We start from the raw sequence: 23821 nt of genomic DNA on the forward strand, positions 1-23821 counted from the left end.
TAACCCTGGATAAGTCGAACCATGCGTTTCTCTATTCAGCCCTTTACCTATCCTGCCAGAAAGGAAGGAAGGAAGGAAGGGAGAAAGAAAGAAAGGATGTAGAATAAGGCACAGGTCACATTCCAGAACATTCCTCTCACCGGGATTGTTCTTGATGACGTTGCGCAGGGCCTCCAAGGCCATCTCAGCCCAGCGGAGCCTCTCTGCGTGCTGCTGAGACTCCACCTTGTTGCTCTGACTCATGGCCAGCAGGGTGTGGAGGTACTGGGCCTGGGAGCCCACATAGTCCAGCAGGCTGGCTGCAAACGCCTTGGGGAACTGAGAGAACCGGGAGACATGAAGACGTTGGAGAAGTGAGGACAGCACCGAGATAAACAGAGAGTTCAACACCTCCTAAACTGATCAACTGTGATGATTTATGTATGTGGTTGGGTGTTGTGCCAGTCTTGGTTCTCTCACCTCCAGAGGAAAGGCGGGCTGCTCGTTGTACACCCTGACAAAGATCTCTCCGACGATCAACTCTTTTCCGTGGTCCTCGAACACAAACTCTGAGCCAAAGCTCCTATCGTTCTCTCCCTGGGGACAGAGACATGGTCACGATCAAAGAAAGAAGAAATTGCCCACGTAAAAGATGAAGGAGGGAGTGAATGAAGGGAGGGGTGAACGGACCCTCTTGATGTTGCCCTCCTGCTGAATCTCCAGGAACTCCAGCAGCTCCGCCCGGGTTCCGTTGTTCCAGATCAGGTAGGGGTTCTCCGAGTTACTGTTCAGCAGCTTCAACACCTGGGGAGGATGTGGGGGGGGGGGGGGGGGGTGGAAGAAGACACGGAAGGGAAGGGACAGTAACATCTTTAAAATGTGTGTGTGGGATTGATAGACCAAAGCAACATGCGACTCTCCCCCACCCCCTCACCTCCGCCGGCCTGCCCGAGCCCAGCTTCCTGGCGATGTACGGCGTGAGCATGGCGGCCAGGCTCTTCCTGATGGTGGGGTTCTCTGGGGGCACCCCGTCCACCCCGTTGGCCTCGCCCCCAGGGCTGCCCCCCTCCAGGACCATGCTGTACCCCCCCAGACGACTCAGGGCCACCAGGCTGAGCTTGGCCAGGCTGTTGGCCACCTCCTGGATTACAGCACATCACATTCATTTAGATTAGACTTTAGCTTTCATTTCCAGTGTACTAATGTAATTTACTTCAGTCTGTAACATAACACATGCTTGTAACATACCCCCAAAACATATATACACAACCATAACCAATAAGTGTCAAATAATAAAAATAAAGAAATTGTTTGAAATTGTTAAACCGTCTAGTTGGTGTCCTGACAGGCCTGGTATTAGTTATAATATAATAAACAACTATTGGTGGCTAGCTATGAATGGACACAGTCATTGGTAAGCGGTGTAACCTGCTGGTTGGTGTCCTGGCTGGCCTGCACGCCGCTCTCCTCCAGCGTGTAGTCGTAGTTGAAGAGGCGCACCAGCAGGTGCCACAGCACGCCGGCGTGGTACAGGTGCGTCTGCAGGAAGAAGTCGATGGCGAAGGAGCTGATGCACTGGACCGCCAGCGCTGCCGTCCGAGGAAGACCCTGAGGGGGAGGAGGGAGGGGAGGGGGAGGACAGCGGAGAGGGGGAAACAATGAGGGACAGGATAACAGAGTGGGTGGAGAGAGAAAGAGAGGTTTCCTCTCAAACTTCCTCCTATAAACATTATAAAACTAAAAGCAAGCAGGATCCCATAATCCCTCAGTGATGAAACAGAGCTGGTAAGTGTCACCTTGCCGTAATACAGGACATGGCACAGGTCTCTGATAATGTTCGGCAGCTCAATGATCTTCTCTCTGCACTCTTCAAACTGAGCTGCTACACTGTAGCACTTGCACACTTGTCCGCACACCTGGGAACAACAACAACAACAACAACAACGTCACAAACAAGCAAACACACACAGAGCAGTTGTGAAGGGGATGCAATACCCATGGCATCCACACACTTGAACCAGTCCCAGCCTAAGATCATTTACTCCAGCGGATGACAGTTTAGGTCTCCTCCTGGTCTCACCTGGACGGCCATGTCGTCTGGTTTGCTGGAGGCAGTGAGGACGGCCACACAGCGAGACAGAGCCTCTAGCAGCACCTGGTGGGGTAAACAACAACAACACATCATCACACGGCACAGCGTACGCCGGGCGGCCATCTTGTTCTTCAGTGAAACAAAAGATGGATGAGGTGGCATGGAGGTGCAGAGGGTCATGGGGCGTGCGTGGCGGAGGCACCTCGATGCCGCTCTCCCGTCGCAGCTCCTCGGCGTTGAGGGCGGAGCAGTTGACGGTGTGGAAGGCCAGCTCGGCGGCGGCCGGCAGCAGGGGGGAGGTCTTGGAGAAGAGCTGCTCGTCGCCCGTCTCCATGGTGATGGTCTTGATGAGCATGGGGTAGCCGGCGTACTTGTACGGTTCCAGTTCTGGGGATTCAGACGTTATCAGATCCGAGTCAAACTTCAATCGCATTTCGTGATTTAAACGACACGAGATGTATTTTGCATGGTGTGGGCAGATGCTTTTTATAGCAGAGTGTAATTAGCCTGAGTTCTACTTGAAGCTTTATAATTATGTTACTGTGTAATGATCTTGCGTGGAGGGTTGTCATTAATAAAGCCCACATGTAGTCAACTGTATCCTACTGTGATACAAATAGGGCAAGGACAGAAAGACAGGCAGAAGGAGAGACAGGCAGAGCAGAGAAGGAGAAAGAGAAACAAATAGCAGAAGAGGTTGCAAAAATACAGATGAAGAAAGAGATGAAGAAAGAAAAAGAGGACGAGAGAGAGAGACAGAGAGAGAAAGAGGACGAGAAAGAAAGAGAGAGAGAGAGAGAGAGAGAGAGAGAGAGAAAGAGAAGACGAGAGAGAGAGAAATACCTTGTTTGTGTCGGTTGAAGAGGATGCTCTGGGCTTTGAGGATGAGGATGATGTTCTCTGGGTCTGGTCCGTCTACGATGCGGGCAGACTTGGTGCACAGGAACTCGTAGGCCTTGTTCACCTTCTCAAACATGTCCTGGACACACACACAAACACAAGCATCACTCAGTATATCCACACAAGACACACAGAGATCTGACACTTGACTGGAGGGAGCTCGGTACATACTCTGCCCTCGGGGTTCTTGTCCGGGTGGTACTTCTGGGCCAGTCGGAAGTAGGCCTTCCTGACCTTGCTCTCCTCATGCCTGTGGGACACACACCAGAAACCAGCTCACACATACTGCCATTACAATACACAAGGAAGGTACATACATCGCAAACATTGTGACACAGGTATTGTGCTTCAGAGGGAGGAGAAAAGGGTGCGGGGACTCACTGTCCCTGTCCTTTAGGCAGGTTGAGGACTTCGTAGGCGTCGTCCACAGACATGGAGGGCGGCTTCTTCTCCACCTCCCTCTTCCAGGCCTCGAGGGTGTCCTTCAGAAGCTTCACCTGCAGGGGGCAGAGCAGAGCCACAGGCACTCAGAGGAGGGCTTTCTCTTCTACCTCATTCCTTCTACAAGCTGGGAATACTGCATGACTCCCCTTTTCTCATGCGTTGTCACACGATAAAGACAAATGCACACACCCACAATCGTACCGGCTCTCTGAAAGGCCAGTTGGGGAAGCACGCTCAGAGGATAACTTCTTTTATTAAATAAACACACCACCACAACCACCACCACACACACACACAATCGACACACACGTACCGGCTCTCTGATAGGCCAGTTGGGGAAGCGCGTGGCGTCACACAGATGTCTGAGGTAGTAGATGTTGCAGAACAGCTCGTAGTCCAGCTGGGGGAAGCTGACCACGGGGATGGGGCAGTACTGGTACAGCGCTCGCGTGTTGCTCTGCAGGCGGGGGCTGAAGTCCGCCAGGTGAGCGGCAATCTTCTCGATCATCAAACGCCTTCAGGAGGTCCGGGATGCACAGACGACACGGTCAAACACAACGAGATGAACGACTTCTCTGACTAACTTGCAGAGTGTTAGTCTTGTTATGAACCTGCAGTACAGTGCAGTATTACGTGTCAGGAGAATTGTCCCAAAAGTAAGGTAGGTAAGTACTGTAACGTGTGACAGACCTCATCTCGCTGCTCCAGATGGCCTCTGGCGTGTCGAACTCTCCCAGGAAGATCTCGGAGAAGCGTTCAGCCTCGTAGTTCTCCAGGTAGCACACCATGGCCTCAGGCAGCACGGGCCCCAGCACGCTGCGCTGGACAATGTCCTGACCTTTGGCCTGGAGAGGGCAGAGGTCAGGGGTCACTTGGAGGTCAAACCTGACATGTCAGGTTGTTATGGTGTTGTCTCTCAAGCACGCCCCAGAAGACAAGTGTTTTAATCCTAGTATTGGTTATTCCAGCATCGGTTCAACTACACTTTAAATCCATCTCAGATTTATATCTAAGATATATTAAAATCCATAGATCCTAGTCTGGGAGAAGACAGAGCTGTTGGATACAAGGCCAAGGTAGAGCACACAGTAGAGACAGAGGGTTACATGTCAGCTCACCTCCTCTGACTTGAAGGCCTGCTTCAGGTGAGTGTACTTCAGGAACCTGGAGGAGGCACACAGCATGACTGGGAGTCCACACACACACAACCCTATGAGTGTGTGTGTGTACAGTATGTGTGAGGTCTGACCTGGCCACAGGCAGCACGTTGGAGCCAGTGTACATCATGATGAAGAAGAAGATTCCGGTGAGGTAGAGCCTCTGCAGGTTGGGGTTGTCCTGCATTACCAGGTACAGGAGGTTGGCCACCTTCTCCACCAGGATGGGGTCAAAGGTCAACAGCAGCTTGAATGGACAGACAGGAAGAGGAAGTACACACAGTTAATTGACAGCATTTTTTAAAGATGTATTTAGTAAACACAGAAATCATACTGCCAGGGAATAAAATATTTAAAACACATTTCACCAATGTCATCCTCATCTAGGTATTTCATGCTTGGCAGTTATAGAGTTTGTGCTAAACTAACCTGCACAATGTGAGGCAGGCAGGTGTTGTCACTGATTAGTCTCTTCATCCTCGGTAGCGGACGGATAATAGCATTATCCTGATCCCTGGGTGAACACACACACACACGTTTTGTGAAACAGAGAGAGAATAAAGAGAAGAAAAAATGAGAGAAAGAGGAACAGAGATATGAAAAAAGAAAGCGAGGTAGCCCGCTCCAGCCTCCCTGCCTGGGTGTACCTGCTGGGGTAGTAGGAGCACATGGTGATGAGCATGTTGAGGATGAGCGTGGCCAGGTCCGTCTCGTTCATCACCGCTTGCCCCGAGGCCAGCAGGCACCACTTCAGCTGTGGGATGGCCTGCAGGGGGCGCCAGCCGTCCATGCCCTGCGCCCAACACCGCGTCTTGGCCGTCAGCACGCCCGTGTTCCAGAACTCCTGCATCTGCACCGTGGAAGACAGAGGACATTGGGAAAAGAAGAAAAAAAAGGGTCCAGCTGTTTCACTTTCATTTCAAAGTTTGAAATTTTTTTTGGACGGGGGTCAGATTGAGGGTTTGTGCTCTTGAGGAGGAGCGGGGCACACCACCTCACCTCTTCGAAGCTGAACGGACCCCTCCGCTCTTTGTCTGCGTTGCCAAAGTACCACTCCTTCTCGCTCTCTCGCTTCATGTCTGGCGCCGCTTCGATCACGTTGGTCTGAGGGAAACATCAGAGGCCATCCAACATCAAACACATCCAACATCAGAGGCCATCCAACATCAAACACATCCAACATCAGAAGCCATCCAACGTCAGAGGTCAGCATTAGTTAATGATCTACCTGATAGTTAGTAATAAGCCCCTATGAGTGGAGGCACCTTACAGTACCTGCAGGGGCACGGTGGCTCTGCTGATGTGGAGGTGAGCCAGGGTCAGCAGGTCCACCAGGATACGAACCCCGTTGGAGTCCATCACCTCTTTCACGTTTTTCTGCAGGAGACAAAATACATGATCGATTGGCAACAAAGTGCTAGATTAAGTCAGAGCTGAACCCAGAATGACCATTCTTGGTGGTCTTGTTGTGTTGGGAGGTCTAAGGAAGGAGATGGATGCAAGTAATGAGAGCTTGCCTGAAAATGACAAACTTGTAGCATTGTTTGATTGTCTTTTTTGTGCTGTCAAGTGGTGGTTGTTTAGCTTACTCTGTTAAGGATGAGTTTGTTGAGGAAGAGGATGAGCCTGTCTCGCTCCAGTTTGTCTGTGCTCTGCAATCACACAGAACAGAGAAGTGGAACATCATTGTTACTAAATTGGCACAAATGAACCGTTTACAAAGAGCTGGAAAGAGAAGTGACACTTGCCAGATCCGACAACACCAGTTGAACAAATCATGTACAAGTTAATTCCAACCTTGTAATCTACTAGGTTAAATGATACGTTATATATATATATATATATATATATATATAAAGATATATCACATATACCTTCAAGGCCAAAAAGAAAACCTTTTGATCAGACCGTTACATTCCCATAGTGATCACTGTTCATGAGATGTCATTAGTGAGAGTGCTGGTACTGACCCGGTCCAGCATGCCCACGATGTACTTGGTGTCCGTGAAGGGCCCGATCTCCTCACAACACTTCCCGTACACGATGGAGAGGGCCTGCAGACACAGGCACTTCATGGTCACCTTGGGGGTGAGCAGGAAGCGGTGGTACAGCTCGTTGAAGAACTCGTACCTGAGGAGATGGAGAGGAACACGTGGAGGTGTTAGCTACATACAAACATCAGTTCAAGCTAGCTCAACTACTGTTGAGATGTTCGACAGTCTTACGATCTCTTGATGGCACCCGACTCGTCGCTCTCGTCCTCCTCCAGCAGCAGACGCAGGTAATAATCCCCGATCTTAATCTCGTCTGAAAGGCACTCGTACTTCACCTACACACAGACAAAGCATCGAGATTATGTATAGATAATAACATAGATTTTTAACATTCACACCTGATGAGACCAGGTGACCCCCTGACCTCGAATTCCTGGTGGTTCCAGGAGATGACGCTGGCGTTGCCGAGCTCGCGGTCCACGCTGAAGGCCCTCATCTCCCCCTCCAGGGCATCCCGCAGCTCCTCACGAGTCTTCAGGTTCCAGATGAGGTTGGGGCGAGCGTGGTCCAGCTGGAACCTGGGGGAGAACACACATGAGATTTTACTCATCTAGCAAAGCTACTTAAAAGCAAGCAATTTCATTAAAAAAAATTATAAGCAACATTATACTATACAGTGTTTCCCATACATTGATTTATTTGTGGCGCCACAAATGTTTTTAATTTTTATTTCAGGCTGCTCAAATTCGAATGGTGTAATTCTATATAATTAATTGTTATAATACCTAACATCAATAATCTCCTTGATTTTTATTTCAGACTTCCTTGGGAGTGGTTACCTGTAGTAGAAGAGCTCCCAGTTGGCCTCGATCTTGATCCTCTGCCTCCTCTTCCTCAGAATGACAGGTTTTTGGTTTGGGTTCTGTAGAGGAACCAACACACGTCAGTAACGGCACCTCACGCTCCAAACTCCGTCAAAGCACCTGACCAGGCAGACTTGAGCAAATGCTCAAACTATTGAAAGAGTTTCAAGCACTATTGGTTCTGCCTGAGGAGAATGACAAAAGGATGAAAGGTATGCATGTACTGTGTTCTTTTGACAACCCACCACATTTGAAAGAATATAACAAATGAGCACATGTCGAATATACACTTGATAAATTATTAGAACATTCAAATAAACAATAGAAAAAAGAAAAAAAAAAGCACAACCACCACCAACCACATGAACTGATGGCAAAAAATGTTGGGAGAAAAAACCCAAAAGTAATACATACTGTATATACACAATTTACAATAAAACTGAAATGCCATCCCAAATAATGTGTTACATGGACTCTATTAATGACTGACACAAGGTCAGGAGTCAAACAGAGGAGGACGAGGGCTAGCCATCAGTTCTACTCACCAGGCTATTTCTGTCTTGCTGCAATGATTGACAACAGGGGAAGACCAGAGGAGGGGGGGGGGGGGGCAGAGACAACACAGAGAGATTATTGCTACTTGGATCAAACACAAAAGGGGTCTCAATAAGGGGTCAAGGGTCATCTACAGGTCATAACAAATCAAGTTCAGATCTTCATTACAATGTCAAAACATTGTGACATGGGTATGGAGTCATCCTTATTGGATTGATGTGAAATTCATGGAGTTTGCAGTGGGAAATCAAAGTGTTTCAAGTAATTGGTTTAAAAAAAAAAAAGGAGGTCCGTGCTGACAGACCCTTTGATCGGAGAGATCTGCCTGTACATTTGAGGTTTGAAGCAAAGCCAAAGTGCAGCTAGCTGTGCCCACAGAGAGAAGGCCTCTTGTTAAAAAGTGAAGTACGTCAGCTTCTAAACACACATTCAACAAGACACACCATCTACATTTTCACACAGGGCAGGCTCCACCCTGAAAGACCAGTTTTACGTCAAAACAAACACACCCACAAAGTAAAAAAAAGTGAAGTGTATTGTACCAGTGGAAACAATAACACACAAATATGCAAACATATCACACAGAGCACATGATCTACTGAGCAATGGAAACCCAATAGAGGCTTGTTAAAGAGCAGTTCCAGCCAGGTGCTAAAGACCAAGCTGCCAGGTGCTAACAATGCTATAACAGTCATGCTAACAGCACCAGCTCCAGCCTAGAGCAACAGGCCATGTAGTGGGATTTAAGGGCCTGCAATAGCATAAAGCGCCAGCAGGGAAAGCGCCAGCACCAGAGTGAGTGGAGCACAAGCAGTAGAAGCAGGGGACAATCCACTGCCCTCTGCCCGAGAATGAAGCCCCATCGTGGGGGAAGAAAAGAGAGGCATCCTCACCTCCTTCTGGGCGATGCCCATCTTGTCCCTCCAGTGCATCAGGACGATGTCTGCCTTCTCCTTAGCAAACTTCTCCACCTCTTTGGCAGCCTTGCCAGCCACGCGCTGCCACTCGGGCACCTTGTTACGACCAAGCTGGTCCTGTCAAACCAGACAGAGAAAGGAGGTGGTTACACGATACATCCAGCACACTGACACCAGCGTTGGCTATATACGCACTGTCCGTTAAAACGACCCACAAAATAACCAATAAACAATGGTTCTTAAAGTTATTCACAGCTGTGTTGAACATACCGTGGCGATCTTCAAGTTGTCGCGGATGTGCATCCTGTCCAGGTCCTTCTCTGGGACAGGATCAGGACTGTCCAGGTACGCCAGCAGACCTGTCGGCTGGAGGGAGAGAGAGAGAGAGAAAAAGAGAGAGAGATAGAGAGAGAGATAGAGAGAGAGAGAGAGAGAGAGAGATGGCGCAGGAGAGGGAGAGAGAGAGAAAGGAGAAAGCGAGGAAGATCAAATGTTTCCTGTTAGGTGTATGCAGTGAAGATGATTAGACAGTCCTCCAGCCCAGCAGAGGTCCACAGCAGCTGGTTCAGAGAGTGTTGTAGGGGAAGCTCACCAGAATCCTCTTGAGCAGGTTCAAGGCGATAGGGTTCTCTGCCGTCCACAGACCCACCAGGTGACGACTCAGTTGCCTGGGAAACATGGAGGGAGAAGAGAGAACATCATCAGTCTGGTCTGGCTCTCAAACAGCTTGTAGATCTGCCTGCCATTCACAGATGAGCATGAATTGGAAAATATAGTTAGCTGCTTCTAACTACTTAGAGTTGAAGGGAATGTGTGTGTGTTTCACCTGTTGGTGAGCATCCTCTGGTCGGAGCTGATGGTGAACATGGATGTGTGCAGGTGTCTGGGCAGGGCTCCTTCACTCAGTGCCAGCTCCTGCATCTTGGTGGCTATCTCCTTATCCCCCTCCTGACAACACACAACCACGACAGAACATCATCCTCACATCCACTCATCAAACATCTCCATCATCATCATCATCAGTCCCCAGAAGCTCACCTCAATGATGGCCTTCATGACGAGACCGGCTCCCTTCACGATAGCCATGGAGGGATGCTGGGGACAGCAGGGACAACAGGTCAGGGAGCCACAAAGTAGTCCCTCCTCTACGAAGTAGTCCCTCCTCTACGAAGTAGTCCCTCCTCTACACACTTAACCAACATCTGTGCACCCAGGTTCTAACTGTTCTCTAGTGCAGTGGTTCCCACCCCTGGTCCTCAGGGCACCCTGTCCTGCCTGTTCTAGATGTTTCCCTGCTCCAACACACCTGATTGAAATGAATGGTCATAAACAGGCTTCTGCAGAGCTGGATAACGACCCATTCATTCGAATCAGGTGTGTTGGAGCAGGGAAACATCTAAAACAGGCAGGACAGTGGTGCCCTGAGGACCAGGGTTGGGAACTACTGCTCTAGTGCATCCCATTGACACATCACTGTCTGTAGACGCTTGACTTTCCCGTCTTGGACCTCCACCGACCTGGAAGAGCTTGAAGAGGGTCCGACCATTGGAGGCCACCATCTCCAGCAGCATGTCAAACTGCTGCCCTTCTGTGGTCTCGCTGTAGGGAGCGCAGAGGGCAAAGGTCATGAAGTCCAGCAGCGAGCTGATGACCAAGGCTCCAGTCCCATGGTCCTGCAGAGAGGGAGAGAGAAGAAGACAGGAAGTCAGAGACGGAAGGAAATGAGGAGGTCGTCTTGAACGTCGTGCTGAGCAGTTGTCTCACACGTACCACGTTACTGATGAACTTCTCTAGAAGGTTCTCCAGGAACTTCTTGGAGGAGAGCAGGGAGGCCTTGTTCAGCTGCTCCTGCCTCAGGTCATAGTCATCGTGCATCGGCTACGAGGCAATACAAAAAAAGTCAGTGAATTTGGCAAACAATCACGTCTTTCATCCCAAGCTTTTAATAGACAAGGAATTTGTAATATGAGTCTTGGCAACAGACCAGGCCCTAAATAATAGCATTTCACCAGGGGCAATCAGTACAAAAATGTGATGTTATTGTATATGGATTGCTTTAGAGAGAGAGTGTGTGTGTAAGTGCTCCAGTAATGCATCGAGCACTTACACACATCAGGGCGCAGAGCATGTCAATAGCTGCATGAGTAACGCCGTTGTTGTTCCTCTTCAGAGCTTTCACAGTCTTCACCCCCAACTTCTCCCTGAATCTGAAACACACACACACCACAACCACACACACACCACAATGACGAAACACACCACAATGCCAACACAGACACACACAAAGTTATAGATTGCTAATCCACAAACAGCTTATTAACAATGTTTTGACATGGTCATTTTAAAAGGCCTAACTAACTAGATACCCTAAGTACAGACCGGGACAATATTTGCATGGAATCTAAGTCATACAAATATGGTTGAAATGAGGTCTGGTTAATTCTCATCTCCATAGCAACAAAGAGTAGAAATAAATCCAGTTGCTCTCATACATCTCAGTGACCCTTAGGACAGAGAGACAGGTGTCCTGGATACTGCATATGAGAGAGGTACAAGGAGGGGAATTCATAGATAGACACACTGCAAGACATGGAGATGGGGAGAGGGAGAGATAGAGCATAAGGGGGATACAGAGAAGGAAAGAGTGCGAGAGAGAGAGAGAAAGAGAGAGAGAGAGAGAGGGAAAGAGAGAGCAAAACAACGTGTCAGACTGACCTGTCAAGAGACGCTGATGACAGGAAAGATTACAGTGTACAGACAGACAGACAGACACTCATACAGACACACGAGGAGAGACAGGCGAAGGGGGGAGACGAGGAGAGACGAGAGGGAACAGACAGAGCCAGAGACAGGGGGGCAGACTGAGATGTATGGATTCATATTTACGTTCCATCTGTGAGTCCAGACCCTTGACCAGACCTTGGAACGACAGAGCACGTCTGTTACCCAGAATCCCCCGCACACACTACAGCAACAACCTAACACTCTACAGCAACACACAACCTAGGAAGGGGAGAGGAAGCTAGGGGGAAGATGGGGGGGGGGGGGGGTTGTGAGAGGTAGAGGAAGAGGAGAGGTGCATAGCACGGCTCGACAGTTTATTTTAGGGAGCAGAGACATTAAAAGAGATGGAGAGGAGATGAGGGAAGGCAGGGGAGGCAGGGCGTGGCCCTTACTTGGGCAGCTGGGTGAAGGCCTGGAAGCCTGCCTTGGAAGCCACCAGGCGGCGGACAGCCTGGAACTGGCTCTCCAGCTCGACGTTGGGCCCCGACATCTCAGCCTCCTGGGAGAGCAGGGCCAGGATGGCGTTACTGATCAGCTTCTCCTTGTTCTCTGAGAACAGACCCTGGGGAGGTGGGAGGGGGGAGAGACTGTCAGTTCAGGCAGCAAGACACACACTGACACATGAGAAGAGACACTGGGAGGAGGAGGAGGAGGAGGGAGACCCACACTGTTTAAACACTCAAACTCACGTCCTGTGTGACGGCGTGCAGCACTCCGCTGTAGGAAATGTTAGCGTTGAATCTGAAAACGGCATCTGCAAAGTTGCCATCTGAGGGAGAAGGAGAGGTAGGAAGAGGGGGGGGGGGGGAGAAAGTAAGTAATAATGATTCAAAATGTACGTTTTGTTACAGAAATCTTTTTCCATTGGAGGGACATCACAGTCCTCCTGCACGTGTCTCATTCACTCACTAGGGGGCGCTGCCAGGAACTTGATGTGGATGCTCTCCACTTCCTCGTCCACGGGCATGCTGAGTAGCCCCCAGCGCTGGCCCCTCTGCGTGGGGGCCATCTTAACACACACGTCCCTGTTCCCCGACGCACGCACCCCATCGAGCAGGCTAGCCATCAGGGAGTCCCTGCACGCACACACGCATACAAGAAAAGAGCAGTGGCGTTAAATGAGGTTATGCAGCATGTGCACAAACACAGTACCATTTTGGGTATAGTACCTTTCTGTGGAGGAGTATTTCCTGATCTGTCCTCGGATGAACTCCACCGTGAACAACTGGGGGTTGTCCACATCACAGATGAGGGCAAACACCTGCACACACACAGGTCAGTTCACTTGTTACAGCAGGAAAATCAGTCCACAGCAACACATGATGGACGGTTCTCTTATGCGTGTATGTTCCATCGGGAGTTTCTTTGGTTCTCGTGTGTGTCTCCAGTTCTGTGTGTACAGTTGTGGGTCCCCAGTCCTGCCCACCTCTTCGAAGGGCTTGAGGGTGACGATGTTGTAGGAGGCGGGGTCTCTCTCCACCAGGCAGGTCTCTGTGAGGGCCAGGATCCTCTTCACAGGCTCCTGCCAGGGACACACACAGCACATGTTAGCAAACAGGGAGGGGAGTCAGGTGGCTGAGCGGTTAGGGAATCGGGCTAGTAATCAGAAGGATGCTGGTTCGATTCCCGGCCGTGCAAAATGACGTTGTGTCCTTGGGCAAGGCACTTCACCCTACCCTAATGTCCCTGTACTTACTGTAAGTCGCTCTGGATAAGAGCGTCTGCTAAATGACTAAATGTAAATGTAATGTAATGTAAATGTAATGTAACGCAAAAGGGAGTGCATGCAACACAATCAAATATGAATTATGTTTTTATCTTATTTTAAATGATTTCAAAGTCACATTAGACAATACAAATGTACAAGCATATATGCTTGCACATTTCTATTAGTATTTGTTAGACGTGAGTAGAGGTTTCTATGTATTTGTTTGCTTGTGTTTCTGTGTGTGATAGACAGCAGGAGAGGAGAGATGGAGGTTCTGACCGAGTGGCGTGGAGAGATCTTCTGGACCACAAACTCAGCCAGAGAGGTGATGCTCTCATCCGAGCTGTACTTCCCCAGGCGCTCTGTGGCGAAGCCCTCGAAGGTCAGGGTCTCCTTCCGCAGGCGCAGCATGATGCCGATGAAGTTCCCGGCATGCTCGACGGCGCTGCGGATGATCTCATCCCTGTGCTCCGAAGCGAACAGGTGCTGAGAGAGAGAGTGAGTGAGAGTGAGAGTGAGAGTGAGAGAGAGAGAGAGAGAGAGGAGGGGGATGGAGAGAAAATTAGACAAAAACCCGAGAATCAAATCTTCACATCCAACAAAGAAACGTCCCCTCGCCCCCCTCCCCCCAAACACACACACACACACACACAAAAGTGTACGTACCAAGCGACTGAAGCCGCCATACAGGATGCAGAAGCCGCCCTGGTAGTCGGAGACCTCGGCGAAGCCCTCCACGGAGCGGTAGTCGTAGGAACACACCACCCTGTTGGTGAGGGGGTCGATCTGGTCGATGCCCCCCGGCGTCACCTCCAACCCCACCGACCTCCGCGTGTCGCTCCAGTGGTGCTTGTAACAGTTGTAGCGCTGGCGAGCACAAACACACACGTGCACACGGACGTCAAGTCACATACTAAGGGCGTATAGCACAGTAAAAACAACAATGGTCCCGTTACATAGCAGCCATTCACACACCGGAAGCTGCGTCCGTCATCCCCCCCTACTTCCTCTCTTCAACAGATAAGAAGGTAACAGTCTGAGCACTCACCCGTCCTGTTATCTTGCCTTCTGAGAAGTCTGTTCTGAACCTCTGCAGACACAAAGAGATCAGACTGGAGATCAGAACACGTCATCACCACCATTTGTAGACACGGATAACGCCGCACACAACACACTCACGCCAGTTTGAATCCATCAGGCCACCACCACTGAGAGAAAACACTGTGGAGATGGATTTGCAAATCTACATCAATGGCATTTTATTCATATAACCGGTTTAGTTAGCTAGTACTGCTAGCTCACTAAGATGTCAATCGACGGCGGAATTGGAAGATGGAGGCAGCGATGTGTGAGAGGGGAGACTTCGAGGAACCCTATGGGAGCCACCAGACTCATTCAGGGGTCTCATATCTCACGCAGCAACAGAACGGCTTCGTTACAGCCACAACACTGGTGGCGGATAAACTAGCTGCGTGAGAAACCTTCATGTCAGGGGAGTGCGGAGGGCTGCATACTGTAAAATTAGCAGCTGATTCCCTGCAAATGTCATGTTCTGCCGGCACAGCAGAAGCTAACAGCGTGACCAGATTTTGCTACTAAGCAAAATAAGTCACTGTGTGCAAGTTCACAGACGCGACAGCATTCAGACAGTGTTAGTGTTTGCTACTCAGATGAGTTAGTCACTGGCCTCAGCGAGGCGGCCCTCTGCTCAGGCCCAAGCTCCTAGCCCCCTTGACCCTAGCACGGGCCCACCCAGTCTCAGGCCCAGCCCCCCAGCCCCCTAGGCCCAGCCCCCTAGGCCCAGCCCCCCAGGGCCTCTCACCAGTGCTTCTGTGAGCAGCTCAGTGCGGTGCTCCGTGGAGAACTTGAGTGTTTCTGACTTTTTGCCGCTGCCCTTCCGGAATGTAAGGTTGAACTCGGTGCCCTGGCCCTTCCCTACCGGGGTGATGCCACAGATGTCCCCGTAAGGCCACTGAGGGAGGGAGGGAGGGAGGGAGGGAGGGTGAGAGAGAGCGAGCGCGAGAGAGGGGGGGGGGGAATGAAGAGAGAAAGAAAGAAAAATTGAAAAAGACAGTTAAAAATGCTTCACTGAATCAAGTTACATTCCTGCTTAGGCACTTGTGATAAGGGTAAGTCTACTGTTTGTGTGTTGTGTGACATCTGGAGGAATACAGAAAGAGAGAGAGGGGGAGGAGCGGGGGGAGACAAGGAGAAGGAGAAACAGAGACAGACAGAGAAAGAGAGATACATAGTAGAGATCAAAGGCGTTGTAGTGCCTGGTTGGCTGGCATTCAGACCTGATTGGTCACTTCTAGCGTGGTGGGGTTATACGTGGTGATGCCATGGGTGCCCACTGAGAAGACTCGCTTGTATCTGGAAGAGAGAGGACAGTCAGACTAGCCACAATCCCATCATCCCTGAGGTCAAACTGATGCCAACATTGTTCCGTATCAATCAGTTCCCAAAATACCTTCTCTGCTGAAAATACCCTATGATGGAAATGCTGTAATCTATCTTGCCAGTCATTGTGCGGACAGTTGGCAAGTGGCATAAAACAGAGTACAGTAAAGCAGAGCAGAGTACAGTAGAGTTTAGTAGAGTTCTCATCTCATCATAAAGTACTCATCAATGATGCAAACCTATTTTTGAAAAAACTATTTTTAAAACTTTTTCTAAACTTTTTTCCCAAAATATTTGTAAAACCTTTAGAAACATTTTTTGGAGATTCTTTTTTTTTCCCAACCTTTCTAAAAATAAAAATCTAACCTAGACCCATGTCAGAATGTCATAATGCAAAAACACAAGAATTTACATTTTGGGACAAGTCAAGCTCAGTTTGGGACGGTTAATTTTGCAGAATATAGGGTGACATTTTCATGATGAAACTCTTTGTGTGAGAAGGTGTGGTGTGTTAAGGTAAGTAGACACAAACACGGGTCTCCTCCAAGCACCCTGCTCACCGAGGGCTCATCCCCACCTCCAGGCCCTGTTCTCTTTCTTTTATTCCTCTTTCATTTCCTCCTCTTTCAAGGACAGGCCTCCTCATCAAATCGCTAACCGCCTCAGTAAAAGTTATAAAGCTACACATTAAAGATGTCCAGGCAGGACTTTACCCCCCGGTGGTGAGAGTGGTGTCAGGTGAGAGAGAGATGCTTTCAGGGTAAAGTACACAGTGAGGGCCAACAGTAGGAACTCTTAACTGCTCTGAAGTCTCTACTGGGCTGTGGAGTAACAGGCTGGCCTGCTCTACCCCTGTCACACGGATAGAAGAAGGCAGTGATATCACCGAGCGGCACTAGGACAGGCCTCGAAAGCTGGAAACACTGATGGCACACGTGCACACACACACACACACACACACACACACAGCCTGTATACAAACACACACTATACATACACGATATATACACAGACACACAGTGGATGGGTCTTTCCCAGTGAAATGAATAGCCCACATTTGTCTGGTGCTTCATAGACAATTTCTCACTGTTCGTCTTCACGAACAGAGGCCGGCACAGAGCTGTGTGTGTGTGTGTGCGCGCGAGTGTGTGTGTGCATGTGTGTGTGTAGGTGATAGAGAAAGGTCATATTACCAGGTCATAAATGTGAGGGTTTAATTCTCCAATAAAAGAACCTTATTAAGGGAGACAGCTCATTACTCCCCGGTATAGCGAGCTGTAACAGTGTACCATTCCAGAGACAGAACACATCATGACAGGTCAGACACGCACAGGTCTGCATCTATACCAGTCTGAGTCAAAAGGATTTGAAGCCCTTTCAAACAGGCTGAAATTAGAGAAGTCTACCGTACATTTTAGGGACTGGTCCTTTGGCTCCACTGTGCCAGGCGAGATCAATCAAATACAAGCATTGGAAATGAGCGTTTTGAAAAGATTCCAGCTACATTTCAGCCCAGGCCTGATGAGCACAGACAGACCGTTTTTTTCTATGTTCTTCGAGGTCTGAACCCACGCTGTCTCTGACACCTGACACCACGCCAGAGTACGGCTTCACTTTCCCCCCCGGTCTCATATTCAGAATAACTCATCACCACATTAAGCAACTTCCTGTTGGTCCTGCTTATCCAGCTAAGAAGCCTGGACCCTAGGGGGGTTTCTAATGAAACAACAAGCAGATATCTGGCAATGTCAGTCCACTAACAATTCTATCTATAGGCCTAGATACAATGACAAGCCTTGTCTGAAAGCAAATCTAGGGCCAAGCTAAGTTTGAAGTAGTCTTCAGAGGATGTGGTCAGTGTACTCTTCCATAGCCATGATTAAATCAGGAGAACGAGAAGTTGGAACGGTCATCCAATCAATCAGATTACTGAGGAAAAACCAATAGACCCTTCAACTCCATATCTCAGCCCCATTCAGCAGAGACGGCAAGCCCAACTCAACAGAGGAGCATGATACCATTATGCCTTTACAATGCTGCTACCCTGTCAATGTTGCTAGTGAACACAGCACGACAGTCTCTCATCTAAACCCTGCTGGTTACCATAGCATAGCAGAAGCGACAGCAATGGTGGTCACAGCAACACCACTTGCAACACTCACATGAAGACAAAGGGAGGGGTGTGTTTGAAGAACTGCCACTAGTCTGAAACCACCAGAGGCAAGTGTAAAGGGGGGAGTGTGGTAGTATGTGTGAGTGGGTTTGAATGTATGTCAGTGTGTGTGTGGATGTGGGTTTGAGTGTGTGTGTTTGTGTGTGTAGGTCCTTCCTGTCCCGGGGGAAGGCCACAGCAGGCTCGAACAGCCTCTCAGTAGGCAGCACATCAAGAGGAAGACAGTCCAGCGCGCCACAGTGGAACCCATTCTAACCCTGTCCAACCCAACTGTCAGTCACCACTGGAAAAAGAGGATGTGATTGCAGCAGAAACCCCACACTAACAGACAGCATGGAACAGAAGACAAAAAGAAGAAGACCTGCTTTCTAAATCTCTGTGGTTGGCCTCACCTCCCATCTGCCTCCCTACACAGCTGCGTGTTGGTAGCTGCTGAGTCGAGGCTACATCATTAAAAGAACACAAGTGTCCTCGTTGGAGGATGGACTCATCAAGGTGGATGGTAATTAATGTCGCTCTGAGGAAGAGGCTGTGTCTTCAGTTACAGTAAAAGGAGGTTTGCCTTCAACAGAAACTAAATACAGGCGAACACACACACACACTGTAGTCCCCACTGCCTCTCCCTTCCATCTTTCACTGCTCTGAGGACCTGTCCACACTAGTCTGCACTCCCCCTCTGATTCAGTATCAACCCCCCAGGTCAGTCCCTGGAGGCTTTCTAACCAGGGGGTCATTAGCAGGAGGAAGCCTTGGCTGGACTAATGCAGCTCTCCTCTCCAGCACTACTAACATTACCCCCCTCAAACAGAGCCCTAATGGGAGACTAAGCCTCTTAGAGAGCAGGTATTTGGTCATGTGAGCATATGTCCTTCCTGTGGGTGGGTTTGTATATTCTTTTATTGACTCTAACAGAGGGTCACTTGGATCTGTAGGTTTCTCTTTCATTCTCTTCGTGTTCTACTGGCCAGTTAGGTTGTAAGATCATTGCTTACTCATCCAACTGTACTTGTGAACCAGTCAGAAAAAGAGAGAGAAAAACAAAGAGAGATAGAGAGTGTACGAGATATTTCAAGAGACATATTGAACTACAGGGCTTTAGAAAGAAAATATCGGGCCATATTCTGCCTGGCTATGGACATGCTGCAACAGACTCAGACATTAGGCCCAGATTATAACTGGGAGCTGTAGACTTTCTCTGATCAGAGCTGTTACAGTATACAGTGGGTTTTCTCTAAATTAGTAGCATGTGCAATGTGCATTGCTAAAAACATCTTGGCTCCTTTGGCCTGACACTAGTACTGATCAAATTGAGCTGAAACACAGTACAATCTGTTAAGTATCTGCAATACTATGAGCCCCTGTCCATTAGGCCTCTCATTGAAAACAATATTGTTTTCAAGTCTGTTAGCCTAGCTACGACCATTCAGGATGTAGAAGTGACGCGACTGGGTTCTCTCTCTTACTTTCCCCTCCAGGAGTGCTTTGTGGTGTAGAAACAGGCCAGGTCTTTGTTGTCTTTGACGACATTCATTTTCTGGCAGGACCTGCAACAAACAAAAGCAAATGTCAAATAAGGTCACAAAATAGCCATGATTGCTAGGGATTCAGTTGTTCCACATCTCAGTTGTTTCAACTCTGTGCAGCTTTGTAGGCCAGGCCTTCACACACACACAGGCACACACACTTGAATGGGAACTCAATTACAGGGAGACACAGTGGTACAGTAGAAGGGATTTCCCTAAACACATAGTATGTGAAGGAGAGGGGAAAGAAGAGTGACTAAAGCATACAGGCCATTCTGTATGACAAGCATGAACTACCTTATAGACTGGCTGCTGTTAGCTTTAAAGACCAAGCATGACCTTCACCCTCCAATACCGTATATCCTAAAGCTGATGTCATGGAATGTCACATTCCAACTAGGCCTAAATGATGACACACAAGCACACTTCTAACGCCCACCTCCAACGCGCACACTTGACATAACCCACAAACATTCTACACCTCAAAGTCAAATCCTTTTCGAGCCTCCCTCGGCTCTGAGAGTCCTCCTCTCGAGGCGCTGACAAAGTCATCACTCTGTACCTGTAAACAGGGTTAAACAGCCAGGGAGACTCCTCACACCAGACACGGTGGAATCCCCTGACTGACGGGGAAAAAGATTTCAATGATAAATAACAAACCCAGATAACTAAATAAAACCATGATTCTTTCCAGTCTAAGGACTAGATGAAAATAAGGACTTAAATCTAATTACTAAGCCAGCTGCTACAAAAAGTCTGGAAACTAAATCAACTCGGTGCTTTGTTCTTCTGCAACCTTCAGTTTCCTCTACTTTGAGTCGTAAAAGATGTTTCAGTTATTCAGATGCTATCTGTTTACATATTTTCTGCTGAAATGTTGAGATCTAACTCACACATGCATGCACGTACGCGCACACAACACGACATCAACACAAGATCACTATAAACAATTCAATCCGACCACAGACCAGACCGTTAACAGTCCAGCAAAGTCAAGCGGCCAGAGGAACACCAGAGGGGAACAGCCAGCGACCTTTCTCTGTCAGCCACACCGCCGTCACCAGGAGGACCTGTGTCAGCAGATCCTGGGAAGTACTGACTCCTTTCCTTCCTCTCCATGTCAGCTTGCAGATGAAGCAGGGAACAGAAAAATAAGTCCCAATCAATGATGCCTGGAGTCCAATGTGCTTCAAGGAGATGAGAGTTTGGCCCTTGTCACAGGCCAGGTCTGATCACAGAGTTCTGTATGATCCACACACACGACGACTACGTCCAAGACCAAGCATGTGACAATGGGCCTGGATGTTAACCATTTGATAGGTAAATCTATGCTAGAAAGAGGACCGAGCGAGCAAAGACGAGAAGCCTTCTGCCTGACATTCCTCTGCAATTCTCTGCCTCTGTGGCTCTTATACTGGAGCGAACACGGGGAGGGGGTGGGCAGAAAGCACAAAAGCGAGGTTTACAAGAGGCATCAAGGCTGGCTCCACGTGCTGGGCACTACGTTTGAGGGCTGTACAGTTTAATTCTGTTACTCGGGTGAGGGTATAAAAAGACCGGTGCAGATTCCAGTACTAAGTCATGTGATGGCCCTTCCTGTGAAAGATCAATAGAACCAGAAATCTATGACTGACCTAGCACTGGTGGAGCAGAGGGCAGTGCATAGGCTTGCTAGCCTGGTTTACATGCAACCCCCAATACATGTTTTACATTTAAAATAGTAGGTTTCCAGCTGTTCTCTTAGTTTAAAAATTGCTGTTCTAAACATGCACATCCCTCCAAGAATCAAGTTTAGAACAGATAAGAATTATGAGCTGAGCTTTAATAAGAAATTATGGAAAAATTGTACAGATGCAGCGGATGATGAATTACAGTAAGATCTAAATGCCCAGTTGCCACTAGCTACACTACTGGGGGCTACAGAAAAAAAACAATTTACAACATAGAGAAGTAGCGTGATACCCCACAGAGGAACTTCTGATGGACTTTTAGTGACACCTCACATTGAGACACAACAGGGATTGGTTGCAGTAGAACATGTGAAGGCACAGCTTGGCTTCCCAGGCAGCGTGTGCTGACTGTGCATAGACTTGCAAAATTTGTCTGTAACTTACTAGTGTAGTACTGCAGGTAGGAAGTGTACCTAGGTTATAGGCTACAATGAGATGATAGTGCTACTGTGGTCGAGGCATCGTCTCCCCCAAAAAACTTATATGCAAGACAGTATTTCCTTACAAAGTTAATCAAGTTAATTATTTTCCCATGACTTTCAGCCATGACCTTTCTTTCAAGAATACAAAAAAGGGCAACCAATAGTCCCTCCCACAGTCAATTACATGCTTTACTAAAACAACCAAAACATTTGCATGACACCCCCGGCATGTTACACAAGAAAATGTGTATTGTTGTGGTGGTTACGTACTAACTTATAACAATATAAACTAGCGCTACGTCTCTAGTTTCTACGAACGAATGCAACCCGTGGAATAATAAATATGTTGCCTGTTCGTTGGGCCAGAGTCTCTACAATTTGATAAATAAATGCCTACTCATTTGATGATCACAGCCCGTTTGACAGAGACCATGTAACCCGGCAAACTCTGACAGCGACATGCGAACTAGCAAGATGCTAACAAACAGCTCAAAAATAGCGAGCAAGTTAGCCGGGAGGAGCAGGACAGGAGGCCAGACGAGAACGTCTAGTGTTCTTGACCAGCTAGCAAGTTGACAGACAGGGCCACTCATTTCCGTGATGCGTTACTGCAGACAGTGTTATCTTGATATTATGCTCATTATGACAGCGATATCTAACGATATGAAAACGTGTATCCACGTTTGCAAAGGGTCAGCATACCGGCTAGCTGAGTAGCCAAACAAACGTATTTTTGTCAGCTAGCTTGCTCGCTCCAGAAAAGAAAGTGTCTGAATCAATCCATGGAACGAAAACATGGAGATTGAGTGGTGGAGTACCAGTCGCAGATTCATTTACCTGTATATTCGCTACCAAATGCAATTCTTATCCGTCCCTTAGCCCCCCACCCTCCAATATGGGTTGCAGGTGTGTATCTGTTTTTTCAATCCGATGGACTAGCTTCTCAATTGCGCTGTCTTCTTGGAACTCAGGACGCTGCCATATTCCTCATACCAAAAGTACATTACAGCGCAAGCGCGAATGCTTGCTGTCATGAGTCTGTCAGCTGATCTGTTTGCCAGGAAGTACCTATAGGGAGACGTCTGATCTAGGAACCGTCTTGTGCGATAGCTCTATATAAAGACCAAAGCCAAACCTGACCTTGAATCAGTTGCTTGACCACAATGAATTGATAGAGAGTACACGTACAAGATACAAAGGGATTTGTAAGATGTAGGCAAGACGGTGTTAAAGAAAACACCTTCCAGGCACAGTGTTAATAGTTTACATACCCTAATCTTTTAAAAGTAATTTGCATAAACAAATATGCCTCGTGGCATCTTTCATGGTGAAAATTAGTCAGCATTTAGACTATAAATTCTAAATCTCAACAAATGACTGCCCCATCGAAACCAAGACTACATAGCCTGCAGGCTACATTAGCCTATATGAAAAGTAATAATACCTGAGCTGCTTAATTAGACCTCCATTACTCTCTTAATATCAACCAGAGATATAATAATATAACTTCTAACATTTTCCACAAGTTCTTCAAACATCTTATAGTTTGTAAATTATCATTCTTCCAGTCACCTATGTAGGGAGGTCAAAAACAAGCAATCATGGTCAGCGCAGTGGGTTTTTAGGCATAACACTTTCTTTAAGAGTTTGGTGCCCTCTAGAGCTGCTTTCCCCACACTGCACTTCCCAAGCTAGACGTGTGGCCTACTGGCCTCCTTTACTATACAGCAGATGTGTTTTCATGCTGCACAAAGTAGAAATAGGAATATTTATATTAACTTAACATATCTAGCCAATGTCTAACCACTTGAGCTGGCCTACTCTAAATGCACTACTAAATATTCTCTGGTTACAATCATCCGGTTACAATCAAGTTTTCAGTGAAAGACAAATTCGGAAGAAATTGTATGACAAAGCAATGAAGTTTGAAAGGGATTTGGGGGATATTTGTCAGTGATGAAACAGCCTAAAAAAGCACATTACACCAGCTGACAAACCACAAAGAAATCGTTGCCATAGTTTCCATTGTATGTTCTCTCTTGACTGAGTGTCCCACCTATCCTGTGTACTACAGTTGCTGTTTCACGCCTTATCTATATGCACAATGTATTTCTGTGCCATAAATAGAAGCCTCAGTAGGTCTTCTCACAAAGCTGTGTACGTCCATAACAGACCAATCT

General features: G+C 48.1%; 1 protein-coding gene across 5 annotated transcripts in view; it reads right to left on the minus strand.

Annotated features, from left to right (window-relative positions):
* Nucleotides 1–22618, minus strand: part of LOC136957558 (dnaJ homolog subfamily C member 13) — a 28013-nt gene extending 5395 nt beyond the window's left edge. For 2 of the 5 annotated variants that reach the window (XM_067251577.1, XM_067251580.1), the window contains exons 1-46: nt 22479–22618; nt 19430–19510; nt 15691–15766; nt 15216–15365; nt 14442–14483; nt 14060–14260; nt 13673–13879; nt 13112–13207; nt 12855–12946; nt 12595–12761; nt 12375–12454; nt 12078–12247; nt 11788–11820; nt 11009–11108; nt 10672–10779; nt 10419–10574; nt 9940–9996; nt 9728–9849; nt 9494–9569; nt 9172–9267; nt 8878–9018; nt 7975–7992; nt 7406–7488; nt 6991–7144; nt 6798–6901; nt 6543–6702; nt 6162–6224; nt 5848–5949; nt 5572–5676; nt 5220–5422; nt 5002–5086; nt 4665–4819; nt 4534–4579; nt 4106–4260; nt 3729–3930; nt 3353–3468; nt 3143–3221; nt 2915–3050; nt 2274–2458; nt 2060–2134; nt 1776–1895; nt 1408–1587; nt 914–1120; nt 670–783; nt 460–576; nt 141–318 (exon numbers count right to left, since the gene is read on the minus strand). In XM_067251577.1, the coding sequence (XP_067107678.1) occupies nt 141–318; nt 460–576; nt 670–783; nt 914–1120; nt 1408–1587; nt 1776–1895; nt 2060–2134; nt 2274–2458; nt 2915–3050; nt 3143–3221; nt 3353–3468; nt 3729–3930; nt 4106–4260; nt 4534–4579; nt 4665–4819; nt 5002–5086; nt 5220–5422; nt 5572–5676; nt 5848–5949; nt 6162–6224; nt 6543–6702; nt 6798–6901; nt 6991–7144; nt 7406–7488; nt 7975–7992; nt 8878–9018; nt 9172–9267; nt 9494–9569; nt 9728–9849; nt 9940–9996; nt 10419–10574; nt 10672–10779; nt 11009–11108; nt 11788–11820; nt 12078–12247; nt 12375–12454; nt 12595–12761; nt 12855–12946; nt 13112–13207; nt 13673–13879; nt 14060–14260; nt 14442–14483; nt 15216–15365; nt 15691–15766; nt 19430–19497 (5380 nt within the window). In that variant the 5' untranslated portion in view covers nt 19498–19510; nt 22479–22618. The remainder of the gene's footprint in view (nt 1–140; nt 319–459; nt 577–669; nt 784–913; nt 1121–1407; nt 1588–1775; nt 1896–2059; nt 2135–2273; nt 2459–2914; nt 3051–3142; nt 3222–3352; nt 3469–3728; nt 3931–4105; nt 4261–4533; nt 4580–4664; nt 4820–5001; nt 5087–5219; nt 5423–5571; nt 5677–5847; nt 5950–6161; nt 6225–6542; nt 6703–6797; nt 6902–6990; nt 7145–7405; nt 7489–7974; nt 7993–8877; nt 9019–9171; nt 9268–9493; nt 9570–9727; nt 9850–9939; nt 9997–10418; nt 10575–10671; nt 10780–11008; nt 11109–11787; nt 11821–12077; nt 12248–12374; nt 12455–12594; nt 12762–12854; nt 12947–13111; nt 13208–13672; nt 13880–14059; nt 14261–14441; nt 14484–15215; nt 15366–15690; nt 15767–19429; nt 19511–22478) is intronic. The other 3 variants (XM_067251579.1, XM_067251578.1, XM_067251581.1) reach the window with 3 other exon arrangements.
* Between the last annotated feature and the right edge of the window lie 1203 nt (nt 22619–23821).

Source organism: Osmerus mordax, chromosome 15 (genome assembly GCF_038355195.1).
Source record: "Osmerus mordax isolate fOsmMor3 chromosome 15, fOsmMor3.pri, whole genome shotgun sequence".
Taxonomy (NCBI): domain Eukaryota; kingdom Metazoa; phylum Chordata; class Actinopteri; order Osmeriformes; family Osmeridae; genus Osmerus; species Osmerus mordax.